Source organism: Bombus vosnesenskii, unplaced genomic scaffold (assembly GCF_011952255.1).
Source record: "Bombus vosnesenskii isolate JDL3184/JDL3185 unplaced genomic scaffold, Bvos_JDL3184-5_v1.1 scf7180000013273, whole genome shotgun sequence".
Taxonomy (NCBI): Eukaryota; Metazoa; Arthropoda; class Insecta; order Hymenoptera; family Apidae; genus Bombus; species Bombus vosnesenskii.
This window is the reverse complement of record NW_022882931.1, coordinates 2143826-2160477: the sequence shown is the minus strand read 5'-3', so window position 1 is coordinate 2160477 and position 16652 is coordinate 2143826. Positions and strand designations below refer to the sequence as shown.

Genomic DNA, 16652 nt, shown 5'->3' with positions numbered 1-16652 from the left:
TTACATAAAAGTTCACTGAGAAATTCTCTTTTTAAACGTTTTATTTAAATAATGTTCGAACTGACTACTATAACCACTTACATCTTTTACCATTTTACATCCCCCATTCTTTTTTAAAAGCCAACATTTACGTTTTATTTTTTCCACCACACTATATTATTCGTTTAAAACATTCAATTACCGTCAAATGTTGATGGAAAGCTTTCACCCCGGAGTGAAAACGGACAGAAACGATAATTTAAACCTTTTTCTATCAACCGCAGCAATGTTCTGTTCAATTTATCGCCGCTACTATTTCGAACGGATTTGGACACGCACGCACTCCGCTGCTGATGTATTTACAGCGTGTGCCACGAAAAATCTCGCGGAAATTTCATCGTTTTGGGATTCAGCGTTCACCGCGTTCGTGAAATTCGTTAAATTAGTTGATATTTGCCGCGCGTCGAAGGATTATATCGCGTAAGTCGCGCGATTTCTTACACGATATATAGGCAGCTATGGCCGGCGTATGTAGCAAATGCGCAATGCAACACATTTTCCATGCTTCCCTCGCGCGCTCGTAACCCTGTCAAATATATCTGGTTTATTATACTCTTACGCCGTATATCAGAGCCGATAACCATTAGCGGCATTTTTCCATCGTAACACCGAATATTACGGATTAGTAAATATGCTACAGTCGATGTGCGTGCCGACACGTGATCTAATTTCGACGATTTCGTCAGTGATAAAACGATAAGACATCGAAAACGTGCAGACATTACAAAAGAAGAGCAGAATTCCTTTTTATTGTTCGCTGTTCGTCTTTTTACGGCCCATATAACTGATTCTCGTAAGAAGTTGGGATAAACGTGACTTAAGGTTTAGCCTTTGACGTGTACTACTTTCTAAGAGGCTAGAAGTGCGTAAGAGGTAAAAATTAACGCAGCATGCTAAAAACAAAGTTCACTGTGTACGACGTGCATATGAAATGGCAAATAAGTAAATAGCTTTAGATTATAATCTTTAGATAACCAAAGGTACGAAATTGCGGAAGAATATTTTACACACAATACTTTACGTACGAGGACGCAGGAGAAAGATACGATAAGTCAGATTTTCTGATTTTATATGAAAGCAATTTTAAAATCTATTATCTCGTTAATTAAATATAGATTAATGAAAACTGTCAATGGGCTTGTCTGTGGAATTCTCTTGAAAAATATTGACATCGAAGATAGTAAATCAATGGAATTAAATTCTCTGGAAAAATATAGATGTTTAAAATATTGGTTATTAGATTATGTATGTCGTTAGCGTTCTTTTTTTTTACGAAACTTGATGGATTTATCACCCGAAAGTTTTATATCTTTGAATTAAATTGATTGTTCCCCTTTCCAACTATGCCATATTAAAATACGCCCTTTTAACCACTAAGTATCATTAATCATGATCGGATCAACAGACTTGGACTTCGATTTCACTATAACGTTTCCCCCTTGTTACTTCTGATACATCAAGTTTTATGAAGAAAGGTACTGTATTTTAAAAACTTGAAAATCGGATCCACGATGAACGTATTACATTCTAACCCTTGTGAGTTATCTTACGAATTAACAAATCTAAACAATCACTTACTACGTTTTACTACGCTCTACGTTTTATTTTCATAGTACCAATTTTTTCTAGTCGTTTGAAAGTATTACCGAATGATTGCATCTAGCTAATCGATGTATACGGTCACGAGCAAAAGTATTGGCACAGTTTGGCTTTAATTATATAGCTACAAATAAATCGAACAAAGAACACAATATTCGGTTAATTTTTATATAAATAGTAATTATTCGGTTTATATTTTCGGAAGCTTATACATATTGCGATTTAATTGTTTACATAACAACGAGTAATAATGAAATGTACAATAACAGTTGTTTTCATTGAATCAAAAATATCGGTTAAACTTACCCTAGGAATTTTTAGAATGTTGGTATATTCTTTCGTACCTGCGAGCTCAATGCGTTTGAATGACATTCATTTGTTTTCTATTCAGTTACGTATTTCTAAAAGAAAACATTATGATGTACAAAGTAAATAATAATACTAATAGCAAAGAATAATAATAAATTTTGTAAAAGAAGTAAATGAGAATATAATGGAAAGAAGTCGTTTCACCATTAAAAGTGTAATTAAACGATTTTAACACAGATAATGTAATAAATGCTTCGTAATCTGATTGTTCAGAGAAGTTTACCAAGCAAAAAAAGAAAAAGAATATTATTAATATTGTGGCAAATGATCCCATTACCTCTTCCTCAGAGATCTCAGCAAACAATTAACGAAGACCTTAATAAAGATGTTCATCCTATAAGCCAAGTATTGAAAGATACCAGATGATACCAATCTCAAGTTGCAAGGGGAAAGGCAACAATAAGTAAAATTAATCAGAAGGAAAGATTAAAGTTTGCTTTGGATTATGTTGCAGAAGAAATAACTTTTTCGGGACACTTTTTAAAGACAATAATAAAAAGTAAAGGACGACATGGAAAATATTTCACTTCATATTGTACTACAGAATTACAAATGTGCCAATATTCTGTTTCAACAAAAATACCCGTTACTCTACATTTTATCATTATTCCTTGTTACGGAAACAATTCAAACGCAATATGTAGAGTCTTGTAAAAATATGAATCCCACAACTACTATTCATATAAAAATTAACCGAACATATATCATGTTCTTTATTTGATTTATTTGTAGCTATATGATTCAAACCAAGCTGTGCCAATACTTTTGTTCGTGACTGTAAATGCAATAATAAATATAACGCCATGTAAATACTTTTTGTAGACACTGTAACTACGCCACTCTCTTAACCAGTCTCATAAAACATCGTCCTACGACCGTTTACAAATTCATAGCTGCGCGATAATAAAATACAAACCGCTGAAACGACAATGGCTATCATCACGCATGAATCTCGTTAACAAAAGTGTAACAGGGCGTTTTTATAGTATCAAATCTTTCTAGTCGTATGAAAGTATTACCCACTGACTGGGCCTAGCTAATCAACGTTTAAGCGTAATAATAAATACAATGGCGATCGTAAATACTTTCTGTAGCCACTGTAACCATACCATACTTCTAACCCGTCTCATAAAACATCGTCCTACAACTGTTTACAAACTCATAGTTTCGCAATAATAAAATGTAAACCGGTAAAACGACGACGGTGTCACTTGAATCTCGTTAACCAGGGTGTAACAGGCCGTTTTAAATAATTCCAGGTGCACTCGCGCGAGCCTTGAACAATTAACCAACGACTCTCGGCAACATTTTTCGAGACAGCCATAAATTCGTGGCGTCTAGTGCCGCTCCGTTAATAGTACACGTTGTAACGTGGCCCTTGTTGCAAGCGCGGTAACATCAGTCCCGCGTGTCGTGCATTAATCCATTTCACAGTGAAAAGGACGATGTCACGGACAGAGTTGCACAGGATGACGTACTGTTTCCCCCCCGCGAAATATAGGATTCCCATTGATCAGAGGCCGGCGTTCACTTAGCAGAGTCTGCCTCCGTCTTTGCATAAGGGCTATTGTCTGGCCGAGATCACTAATGGGGTATTCGTGAGGCCCCGAATATCCTGGTCGCATGACAAATCTGCTAATCGGCCTTCGCTCTGAAACGTATAGAATCGTTATGGCCGCGTGAGCCCATGAGTGATTAGTTTGACCCGTTTGTGGCGCAGCCGGCTTCTTGAATATTGAACGGAAACGGGATTACATATTCCGACGACGATTCCATGGCTTTTGCACCCTCGATATCCATTGCTTTTTTACACGTGTTAGATACCAATCACGTTTGAATCGGAAGATTGTCTTTTCTATTTCAACGAGAATTTGTTATATTCGGTGGGTGAAAAAATGATTTGCATAGTATTGGGTGTGAATAAATTTCGTATCGTTTAGTAGTATTCTCATGCGATTATTCTGTACTTTTTACCTCAACATCGATAATTCATCATATATGGTAGATGGAAAAAGCTTTTGCATACTATTGTGTTTATTTGCACCATTTATCTTTCAATTAATTAAATTGAAGTACATTAAATTTCGTATCACTTACTAGTATTGCTGTGTATGATTACAAATGTTTGATATTATGAATATGAAAAAGTATTCATAATACGGAGAATATAAATTAAAGATATTGAATAAATATTGTATATATAATGTTTTTGAATATATTTAAAAAAAATATATATACAAATTAATATTAATAAAAGAATGAGTAATATTATTTTAAGCAGAGTGTAAAGGGGAGTTGGAATATGTAGAGAATTTCAATATTTCACGGTTGACTGAAAGCTCATGATAAAAAAAACCTTGTCCATATTTTTATCTTCCTCCGAGAAAACAAAATAATATTCTGGTATTTTTAACGCCACATTCTTTCGTCCATTGCTGATATAATTATATTTTTCTATAGCAAGACAATTTTTTAAATTACAGAAAAACATAAGAGATATACAGGGTGGTTGGTAACTGGTGCTACAAGCGGAAAGGGGGTGATCCTACGCGAAAAAAGAAGTCGAAAATATAGAATAAACATTTTTTTTTAATTTTTTCTTTTTTTTTTTAATTTTTCCATCGAGACAACGATCTACAGTGAGATCCGTTATAACGTACCGCACGCGTACCGAGCGAAAATTCAAAGTCGATTTTCTCGAAAACAAAGCCTCAAACGAAAATTTTTTATTCTATATTTTCGACTTCCTTTTTCGCGTGGAATCTCTTTCCGCTTGTACCACTAGTTACCAACCACCCTGTATATGATTCATTGTTTCAATTGTATGCACCAACATTTTCTTAAAACGTTAAGAATCTTTGTGTTACATACTTCATGACGAAGCTCCAGAACGTGTGACAATAAATCAATATATAGATCAAGTTTTATAATATCGATTACAAAACAAAAATTTAGAAACATACTTTAATTTGTTAACATACTAAAGTGTTTAAAATTCACATAATATACAAAACATACAAAATATCCAAAGCATCTGTTACAATACACGAAGAATAAAATAAATTTCTCTCTAGGTTATATTTTTTTATATTTTATATCCGAACAAGCTTGAATTTGCATAAACATTCGAATTCTAGATATTATAGGCAATAATTCAATCGGTATGCAAAGTTAATTGAAACTGGGTGTAAAGGTGCACACTATTGGAATGTAGCGTAAGATGCCTTATCAGCGATGTCCTAACGGAGGATCGCGATCCGTGATATATTATGACGCATCGTTATTGATACAAATAGCCGCGATATCATGAATTTATTACGTGGGAAAATTATTCCACGTTGATATCGTTGGTTCGTTTCTAGATCACTAGCGAAGATACGTTTTATCTGATGCGGCCGCGACTGGATCTCGAAATAGAATAATTGCCAAGTCAGACGCGCGCTGAAAACGCGGTACGATTCGAATTTAACGCGGGAATATATCAAGATCACGAGTGAAAACTTTTAAGAACGTTTCTCGGGAATTGGGAAGAAAAATAAATTCGTGAGAATGCGACAAACTTTTATGGAACACGATCATGATTTGGATTTTCCAGCATTCTCTCGGTGATACGTGTCTCTATCACGCAAATGGCAGCGATATAAAACCTGTAAATTCAGATTAACATTCGAACCACTGAACAATAGAAGTATGAAGCTTGTATCGGACAAATGAAAATGGCAGGATATATGAAAAAATATAGCAATAAATTTCTAGAGATTTGTAAAGATTAAGTTACTTGAGTATTCATGAAGTATATAAATAAAAGCTTGTTTTCCTTTTTATATTATACAGTGCTGAAGACCATTACGGACAACTTCATAGATTCGTTCATACGACGGTATAATAAAAATTGACTTCAGGAAAATCATCAAGAAAAAGCAAAAAAAAAAAAAAGAAAAAAAAACAGAAACATAAGCAATTGACATAAAAGTGAAAATGACATAGAAAATGTTCCTCTAATTGCTCCAATACGCGATGTATAAACTGATGAGAACAAGCTTGTATTCATATTCATATTTTACCAAAACGAATTTACATTTCACAAGCCCTCAAAAATACTCTGTTGCAAATCTATAAAATTCCTATGAAAAGCTACAAATTAGTAGCCTTGTCTCCTTTGATAGTTCAAGTAGTAAAAGCTTTCTAAATTAGACTGACATTACGCTTTTGCAGAGAGATATATTCATCTTTTAGAGATTCTAATTACATTTTCCGTTGCATTAGTACTAAATAGCAGCTTTAATTCCGAATTTCATGAAAAATACAGAGGAAGAAACTCGACGCTGACAGCGATGGAATAAGCTGGAAATTTCTCGAGACAAGTCGAACGTATGACAAATACCTGTCAGCAGGAAAGACAAGAGAAGTCACTAAACGGGAATATTCGATTGATGACTTCCAGTACTATCGCTATTACGAGAAGCATTCGAGTTAACTGCGTTCGAGCATCCCAGGTGTCGACCATGCTCGGTACACAAGCATAACTACTTCCTCTCAACCCTTTTGTTCGTCGAACTGTTTCCTCGCGCCCTGTTCACGTTGCACGCCCCTTCGTTCTTCCATCAATCATTTGAGTTTCGCGCTAGATTCACCCATTATACTCGATTCTCCGTCCCCCAACCACCCACACGCGTCAATTCTGCTCGTTTCGAAGCTTCGATTTTCGAAAAGCGAGCAATTTCGTTTTACATCGACTGTCAGAATTTCGATAACATTTTTGCTTTTCCATCTTTTTGAGAAATCTCCCGACTATACATACACCACCAACTGTCCATAAGGATCTGGACACTTGGTGGAATTTGATCAAAAAAATGTATATATTTGTCTTATTTACAAATTCCCTCTGCTATTAAATTTTTACTTCCTACTGCGATCAAATGTATTAAATTTTAATTTAAGATGAGTGCATCTAACTCTATATTTATAATGAATGAATTAACACTCTACAAAATCTATACAAATTTGTAGAAATATTTATTTCAATCTGAATAAATGTAATTTGGAGATACTTAAAATCAATGAATTGAGATATCTATTGCAGGATCAACTTTCATTCATTGTTCAATCATTGTTCTTTTTATTTCTACCAATTAATATTAACTACTCTTTTCATTGATATCTAGCAATTATATTAAATAAGATTAGATGTCAAAATCAGCTCAAACAGTTTTATTTCAAGTAATTGCGATAACATGGAAGTATACGAATACTTATGGATGGTAGTGTATGTAGCGTGAGAATAGTATAAGACGGTGTATAGCGTTAGAAAAGCAATAAACGCGTAATGAACGAAAAGCTGGTGGAACGTGTGGCTTAGTAGTTTTAATAGGGCATTGAGTATTCCTTCAAACGAGTACCGAATTCCACTCGAATAGTCCGCGTAACAAGAATAATTCCATGTAAAAGGGATTATTTGTCGGTATTCATTATCAGTTAGGAAATTTATTTCCACTTCACTGTGGTGATCGAACGACTGTTTCGAAAATTATCCGAGAAATATAGCGGAAACGCGAACGAGTAATTGTGTTTTCGAAGGGATTATTAAATAAATTGAAACTAAAATCCTGTTTACCGTAGCAGCGGCAGTTGTTTTCGAAAAATATCGCTTGACAGTGCGTGTAAGCGGCACCGCCTGCTGCTGTTGCCATTGGAGAACGGGCGAAATGCGGCGAATGGAATGATATTAAAAAATGATCAGATTTCTCGCAGGACGGTATTGAATTTGATTGGATTCGCTTAATCGAGCACGCGCGTTTATTTCCATGAATTTTTCGCGTAACAGTGATAATAAGCGAGCAACGAGGACGGATTAAGTACGCTGCATGGACTATTTCCCAGTTGCAAAGTCAACGTTCTTTCATGAGAAATTAATCCACGATTTCGATTCGAGGGATTAACCTTTCTCTTGACCATTCGTTACGATTTCATAGAAGAAGTAAGCTGGAAATGCCATTAAATTCTTGCGAGGCAATTACTCGACGCGGTAAAAAGAAGACAAATTGCCCATTAAAACTATCTATGATTGCATTCGAACGAAGTTTCATATATTCTATTGTCGTTTAACACGACAGAAATCTTTCGAATCGATTGGATAACAAAATTATCTGCTGTTTAGTCGTTCGATTCGAACGTCGGTCCACGTTCGTAAAATATCGTAAACATTTTACGACAGAGACACTCGGTGGCACGCTCTCTGCATTCTTGGCCAAGCACGAAGTTACTGTTTCGATAAATTTTGTAGATGATGTCGACGCGATTTCCTCATGCGAACGGTTCGTAAATATTTGTCAAACGTTTCACCAACAGCTTTCCCTGTTCATTCTATACTTTTGTTTAACATGGGATATATCACCCAACGATATCCTATTCTCGTGTCTTTTATCCTCTTTTAAATATCGTTTGCCTTTGTTAAACCTAGATTAAAGTCTGGCGAGGCGAAAGGGCAAAGTTTAATGTCCTTTTCGTTTCATTCTCACTTACGGAGATTAGAACTTATAAATCGTGATGGTGCATGCGAGGAAAGATGATTAAAGTATCAAAGTATCCGAACCCGCGGCGTGGTGGGAATAAATTTAACGGGGCATTGTCTGAGAAAACTAATAACGTCCCGTGAAAAGCAACCTTCGAGGACCTAATGCCAGTTAGAGTATCGGTAAACTTTATCGGGAAAGAAGACCGACTGAAATTTTAATAAAGATCTCAGAGAAGTTTGTTCCTCTCCCTACCACTCGACTTCCCTCGATCATCGAAATCTATTACATTCGAAACAATATTTCACCCTCGAATATTCTACTTCAGCTGAAACTACTCCTCATCGTTCTATAATATTTTTACGCGTTAATCTAGATGAAACTCGAGGACGCGTTTTAATTACTCTTTCAGTTAAATCCTCCCCCGGCCACCAAGCTCTAGCTCGCAAGTTATTAAACCCTAATTCAACCTAGTTAGAACACTTGCTCTCGGAAGATTCGACTAACAAAACTTGCTGCATCGCGAACAGACGCACCGAAACGAAGTGCGCAGCTACGAGACAATGTCGGAAGTTCGTTTCACGTGACCTGAAACCTAACCGTTGATACTGCCACGAAATTCAGCGTATAAAGTTAGCAGAATATCGGATAGTGTTTTATCAAATTTCAATGAAAATTGTAAAAAGGATAATTCCCCTCGATGTGTACGTGATTAAAAAAAGAAAGTAGAGAAAGACGATCGCATTGTGATTGGAAGCTCACCTCTAAATAAATCGTATTTCCTTTGTTGGTTCGTTGCCGTGTACACGAAAGCGATCCTCGCCTTTGATGCACTGGACCGCGTGCAGGGAGCCGGACAATGCTACGAAATCAAGCGTCACGATTGCGAATGGAACTTGTGGAACGACAGAAACTCCGTGGTTACACACTCCGAAATCCTCGATCGGCCCTCCAACACCTTTCTCTATGTACGTTCGTCACTTGGTAGAAAACCGTTCTAATAATAATACGCACGCACTTTCACAAGCTTTCAGGATAAATTTTTCGAGCTTCACCAGCTACTAGCCATTCTATCGCGTGACCGAACGAATAACGACATACGATTACGCGAAGAATATTCGATCGAGCAACCTCGAAGGGATTTGCAGCGACACTGTTATTCTTATTCCATGGAAAGACGAAACCTGTAATATTTCTCAGCCGCGGCACTTGTAATTACGCTCGCAATTCGCAGAAAGCTTAAGGTAGAAACTGGTGGAGACACAAAAGGGAAGAAAGTACAGGGTAGTAGGGGCTTACAAGGAAGGAAAACTTTCGATTGCCGATCGATCTACCGATCTGGCCATCATTCGGTGAAACATTTCCTCCGACAGCTGGCGATCGCAATTTTCGAAATATCCGACCTACAAATCATTCGCGCCCCAGTAACCAACCCGCGCGCACTTTAATTTCGTTCCTCTTTTCTTCCCTCGATACTTTTGCTCTCTCACTCTGACGCAAAATTTCTCTCCTTCCTCTATATGTTTCTCCCCTTTATCACCTTCCGCGGAACACGTTACGCGAAACACGGGGCCCGATTTATTTATCGGCGATCGACGGGTCGATACCACGGATCTCGCACTTGCACTGGCACATTCAAGCAGCCGAGCATGATGCGCCGCTACGAAGCCGGAACGGCGTGTCGTGCATTCATAACGTGATTATAAGCGACGATGCGAGGTGAGAACTTTCCGCTCGTGGATCGTCCACCCTCGTCCACGGTGAATATTCAACGACCAACGATTCGTCGGTCCGTCCAACTACGCGGCTAAGATCGTACTGGCTTCCATTAAGACGAACAGTTCGATAAGAAACACGCGCACACACTTGGAGAAACGACGAGTAAAATCACGCACGAGGATGCGCGTCCTGTGGAACGATTTTTGCCAATGTCCCTTGTCCTCTGGCTCTCTTTGTCTGTATCTCAGCGACTGTTTCCACTTACTAGGCGCTACTTTACGGAACGTGAGCGAGAATAAACACGAAGATTCCAGAGATTTCTCGATTCCAGGCCACTGAACACGAATGGCTAGAAGACTCACCAATGAACGAGGGATAAACAAAACCCGCGTTGATACTTGTGTTTACAAAGTCGTGGCAATTGACCGCATTCGAGTCTCGAAAACAATCACTCGCGTTTTTTCTTCAACACGTTTCGTTGATTCCCTCGAGAACGCAAATATTTTCTCCCGTAGTTTTGACTTTATATTCCTCCTCGAGGATTCGTATCCTTTTGCCGCTGATTTTTCCATCTTCTTCACATGTTCGACGATCGTGCTGCTTCACGGTGTCCACTCACGTTCGCTGGATCCTTCTTTCGTCTGGTGATCATAGCACGTCGGAAACAATGCGCTGCGATTTCTTTCCCTCTTCTTTTCTTTTCTTCTCGTATTTTGCTCGTCTTTTTGATGACACAGTCGGTCGATTGTTTCGCGGCGTGTTTCGGGGTGTCGCGTGAAAAAGGGGTTGGAAGCGTGGCGGAATCGCCAGGACGGAATCTCTTTCCCTTTCCTCGAAAAGTAGTCGCACCTTGGCGGGGGATGCGCGCGCGAAACCACCACGAGTGATGCTGGGCTCGGACTGGAGCCTCCGGCGCGGCGCTAGCGTCGCCGCGACTCGGGCCAAAGCGGAATCGTCACCCCCGCGCCCCACTATGCCGTGTCCACCACCCTTATCGGCCACGGGGTGGTAACAGTGGCGGAGATACCACATACATCACCCTACACTAATCTTTTTTTCTAATATTATTTATATCGAAAGAAGTACTCAATTTTGAATTCGAAGAACTCAATTTGAAGAAACCAATATTATGGAAGATTATTAACTATCAATTGCACGTATCGTTTCCTAGTTTCCCGGCTGAAATGTAAGAGCACAATCTACAAGTTAAAAGAATCAAATTTGTGAGATAAAGTTTGGTTATAAACGCGTCGTAAAAAAATTAAAAGAAATAAATATCGAACAGGACTGCTGTTTGTTGGTTTTGCGAAAGCTTATCGACGACGAATTATTGAATGGTATCGTTTAGAAGACAAACGATAGAACTAATTGAGGATATTCGTGCAAAAATACTATATAATAATTCGCATATGTATGATTCGTATAAATTTAAATACCAGCTGCCATTTACAATACTTGATCGTATTCATAAATTTATTTATTTACTCCGTCGAAATACGAGCTCGTACGAATGTCCGCACTCTATTAACGAGTCTCTGAATTCGAATATTTTACAAGCAGATTTTGTCGAAAGTTAATATAATAATAGTTTCAATGGCCGACCAGCAATCGTTGTGATAAACACGATAATCAGCTTGTATAAATGATTAGCTTAATTAATCAGGATCGATTTGACGAAGAAATATTAAATACTCTTTAGAAGCTGTACGTTTATCAATTTGTTAATTACCTAATAATTCCAAATTAATTACCTAATTGAACACCATAGAATTTTCATTTAGAATAACTCGACTCGTAATCTTCGCTATGATAAAACGAAGGCAGAACGAAACATAACACGACACAAGTAAGCGTTGTAAAAGCATACGTAAAGTGCGCTACATATGTTTCACTGTACTTTTGCGTTCTCAGTGCTGTGGGTATAAACCATTCGAAGTTTATTGTAAAATCTTGAAGGTTCTTAAGGTTTCAAAACTCGGCCGCAAAAGTATAAGTAAGCTGGAACTAAACTAACTTTCCGCCGGGGAGTTCAACTTAAAATTAAAGTTTAAAGACTTATAACTTCCCCTAACGTGCCGCTGCTTGATCCCATGGGCGAAGATAGTTAACTCAATAGCTTACTATCTCTAAAACGTATGAGAGCAGCGAACTCTCTCTACTCCTATTTTCCCGTCATAAAGTTATAACAATATCGTGTACCGTGTACATAATAAATTCACGATATTCTGAATAATTAACGGATCGAACAATGGTCGGATATAAACAACCGAAACCGGTACAAATAATAATTTTCTGGACTCCATAAGTCCCGAATAATATTGAATGCTTCTGCATTTGTTTGTTGAACAATCGGTATTCAGTAAACACAATGTACTTTAAAAACAATCAACACCGCGTATTTGCGATTAATTTGCGAAAACATTTACATTCGTCCCCCCTCGTGTTTTCTCATCACATTTTCGTTTTTTTTTTCTCGGGTCAGAAGTGATAGACACGAATATATGGCACGATGTTTTATCGTCTACCGCTAAATATTCGTTATATCGGAGTATTGCGACTGTATTCCGCGAAACAAAGTTAGTTAATACGCGATGCCAGCAGGTGCAACTGCAGAACGATGGGACCATGACGACGAGGAAAAGGTTGTCTAGTGGAAACGGAGCGAGAACCAACGAAATAACGATTGTCGTTTTCGACGGTGATAGTTATTGTTCTACTTGGGTCGGGGTTAAAAAAAGCCAAAAGCAAGAAAAGAGAATCGAAAAAATAGAGGGGCGAGACCGGTCACAATAACGAGGACACTGACCTACATCCATTCGTCTCTGTCCGTTCTTTCGTTCGAAGAATTACACTTTATACGACGTTATACTAAAAGACATCAATTTTCACACTATGCTACGTCTCCCTTGCCGTGGTTAAGACACTCTCTCACTTTTCAAATAAAATAGAGAGAAAGGTGCAATTGTTATCGAAGTAATAAAAGTCCAGCGGTAGAAGATTGTAAAATTTTCGCATAGAGGAAATAAATAATGTACGTCGAGTGACGATCAAAGTTATCGCGAATTCAATGAATTACGACGGTTCTACGTATTACGATTTCGTTCGATCAAAGATTTTACGGCTCGAGGAATGATCGCAAGGGAGAAACGTTACGAGGAAATTATTTGTTAGATTCGCAAGCACAATGGCGATGAACCTTGAGAATAGAAGAAAAGAGCTGTCGATTAATTCTTATTGTCAGGGTCAGGCAGGCTTACAGGAAAATATAACATCTCCGGATGACCATCTGACCTGTACTCGTCCCAACTGAAGACTGGATATCAGCACTTCCACTTCGGAGGGACAATTGGCCGACTAGTCATCCGTTCTAACCATTCGGGCCCAATCCGATTTGTACAAGATGGTCGTTTAGAGACGTTTCTTATTAAGGACCTTCCTTGTTTCTTTTTCCTCCTATGGTTCTCTTCCTTCCATTTCACGATTCAAACAGTAATTTCAATTTTCGAACATCATTGTCTTTAAATTTGATTTTCTTGCATCTTGCTAACAGATGTGTTAGTAATGGATCCTTGAAAATTCGTTAAAATTACCATTTCTCATATACATGTGGGTATGTAGATTGTTACAAGAGTGAGACAATCAAATGTGTTAAATTTAAATAAAAAATGTTATAATAAATAAATTTACTGGCTAAATGTTTGAAATTACTTTCATAGTTATACCTATACTGAATTTCCTTGCGATTTTATCGTTAATATAATCTGAATTGAACTTCTTCCGACTACGATACATTTTTGGTTACAGAATTTTCCTGAGACGACAGAATTCTAAATTGACATCCCTTTTTAAATTCTTCGGATCTATGGAACATATTGTGATTCCAAACTTTTGGTTCACAATTCATATATAAACCTTAGTATAACACGTTACAGGAATGAAATTTAAAATTACACAAAATCTTATGAGAAGGATGCATTATCCTTATGACAAGAATTCACTATCTTCATGACACAAATTCCTCTACTAAATTTATTAATATGTAAATAAAATATAAATTCTAAATTTCTAATTATTGCCTTGTAATTTCAATGCGTCAGGGCTTGAAACTATATTATTTTCGTTCGACGTTGCGACAATTCTCTATTAACAAATAATGCAAGATCGATGAGTACTGTCTTAAACTGGAAGGAAAGTGGATCCGTTACGCCGCCATTTGCTTGAGCTCTAATTAGAATGCATGCCCAGGACCGTACAAGAGAATATTGTATGCACGATTGTACAGCGCATCGTGCGAGCATCCTTCGACGGCGCGAATCTAGATTGAGAGGAAATTAATTAAGATGGCACTGCCCGGGATCAAACCACCCCTTTTCGCACCCCCCTACCTACCGACTTGAGCAGGAACATTCCATGCATAGCTTGCGGTTACATCTCAGGCTGCTACATCACCAAATCCGCCCCTTCCACCTCCTTGTACCCTTTACTCCACGTCGACACCATTGCCCTGCTCGTACCCCTAAACTGTACATAATATATTCGTGGCAGCAGGTACATTCACGCACCTTTAGATACACACTATGATATTACATTTACAGAATTTCAATAACAATAACCAACACCGTTTCATTATCTTCCACAGTCATTCTACCCTATACTCTATACAATGCTATTCAAAATAAAATGTTAATTATGATTATCACTGAAATTAGTTAATGTGTTAATTACGCCTTTTATTTAAGATAAAGTGTGACAAGATTTCAGTGTAAGATTAGTACGGTCTATGTAGATGAAGAGCTGTTTTATTAATTAATACAGAAACATATATAGAATTACTTAGTTAGTTTACTACCCATGACACTGTAAATAGCGAACTTAGATTTCCTAGGAACCAGAAAAAATAGAAGGTGGTGGTTGAAATTAATAAGGCAGATTCAGAAGAAAGGAAGAAAAATGATAAATTCGAGGAAGTAATTGTTTCTGGGTGAAGTGTTGTTCCAGGCGAGGAAAAGAAGGAAACTAACAAGGCGAAATTCCCCGCCGGTCGAAGGCATCGCAGGAAAATTTTAATTGGCATCATTAGACTCAAGCGAATAATTAGCACTTGAACGATCGAGGGTTTAATAGCGGGTCGGGAGTACGGTCTTTAGGGTCTTTTCACAGGTTCGGTTGCGAAGCGCTTCTATGGATACGTTTACCCTAAACGGAGCAACGAACTTCCTATCGTTGCTTATTAATATCCAACATTCAGAAACTCTCAAACGAACGCGCCTCCCGAACTTCGATGTTCTCACCTCGTTGCAAAATCTAAATGTATTTCGATGTGTCAACATCATTCGTATAATTGACATTTTTTTCTTCAGCCAATATCCCTATTCGATCGTGATAAAAGTTAGATAATACATGATTCAACGTGTAGCGAAGAACAGAACTGTTCGTATAATTGGAACGTAAAAATAACAAGAGCAATATTTTCTATAGTATCTAACAAAATTTAATACTTTCTATATTGTTATTGAAGATATTCAAACATACAGTTGCTCACGAAAATACTCGAATACTTGTAGACACTTGCAAAACAGTAGACGAAATGACAACTTTAGTAACATGGAGTGGATCATTCGATTTTAAAATTGCTTCGTGCGAAGTAAACGTATCTGTTATTTGTATAGTAGTTTCGTACGTACAGAATGGGCTCCGGTCCACAGGCGAATAATTTCAATTAAATTATATATTTCCTAATGAATGTCATACGTTTCGTTGCTACGTTTCATCAGAGAGTGTACGTCCCACGATCGTTGTCCCAAGTTCCATCTTAAATGAAACAACGCCGTCTTGAGTACCAAGAAAGCTATACTCGCAGGTAACAATGTTGTTATACGTTGAATACTCCCCGAAGAGGAGTATAACAGTTGTATGTACGTATAATAAACCTATTGTCCAGGGTACAGAAGTTTAATTAACTCTGACGACAAGCAGATTTCCTTAAGCCATTGTAATCGCTTGATGTTTTACAGTACCCAGAGAAAATGTAAGACAATCATCTAGTGCCGGATATTCGTCTCGCTCGAGATCGTTTTTAATGAACAAAGCAACGATAAAAAAGAAACGGTAGAACGATCTTAAAAGTCGAGCTGTAGCGATCGTACTAGAATGGCTTAGCGTTTGAAAATCGAAGAGGCACACCAAGTGTACGAGAAGGTCTCTGATCCAATCGACGAGACTATCAGAAGTAGTGATTAAAATGGAGGGGTAAGTGCTTGGTCGGCAAAAGGGGTTGAAGGTGGGTTGAATGGTGGTCGACGGGGCGTCTCGTTTCGGGCTTGGGGAAACGTAGATAACACTTCTTACCCGAGGGACTTCCCGCGACCCCAATCTCAAGTCAGATATTGTTCCGAGCTTTGAAAGCTCAAAAGA

At 37.7% G+C, this 16652-nt stretch overlaps 1 protein-coding gene across 5 annotated transcripts in view; it reads right to left on the bottom strand.

Annotated features, from left to right (window-relative positions):
- Positions 1-11154, bottom strand: part of LOC117231797 (basement membrane-specific heparan sulfate proteoglycan core protein-like) — a 175292-nt gene extending 164138 nt beyond the window's left edge. For 4 of the 5 annotated variants that reach the window (XM_033490582.1, XM_033490583.1, XM_033490586.1 and 1 more), the window contains exon 1: positions 1983-2041. In XM_033490582.1, the coding sequence (XP_033346473.1) occupies positions 1983-2010 (28 nt within the window). In that variant the 5' untranslated portion in view covers positions 2011-2041. Of the gene's footprint in view, positions 1-1982; positions 2042-9281 lie in introns of those variants that run through there. The other variant, XM_033490584.1, reaches the window with a different exon arrangement.
- Between the last annotated feature and the right edge of the window lie 5498 nt (positions 11155-16652).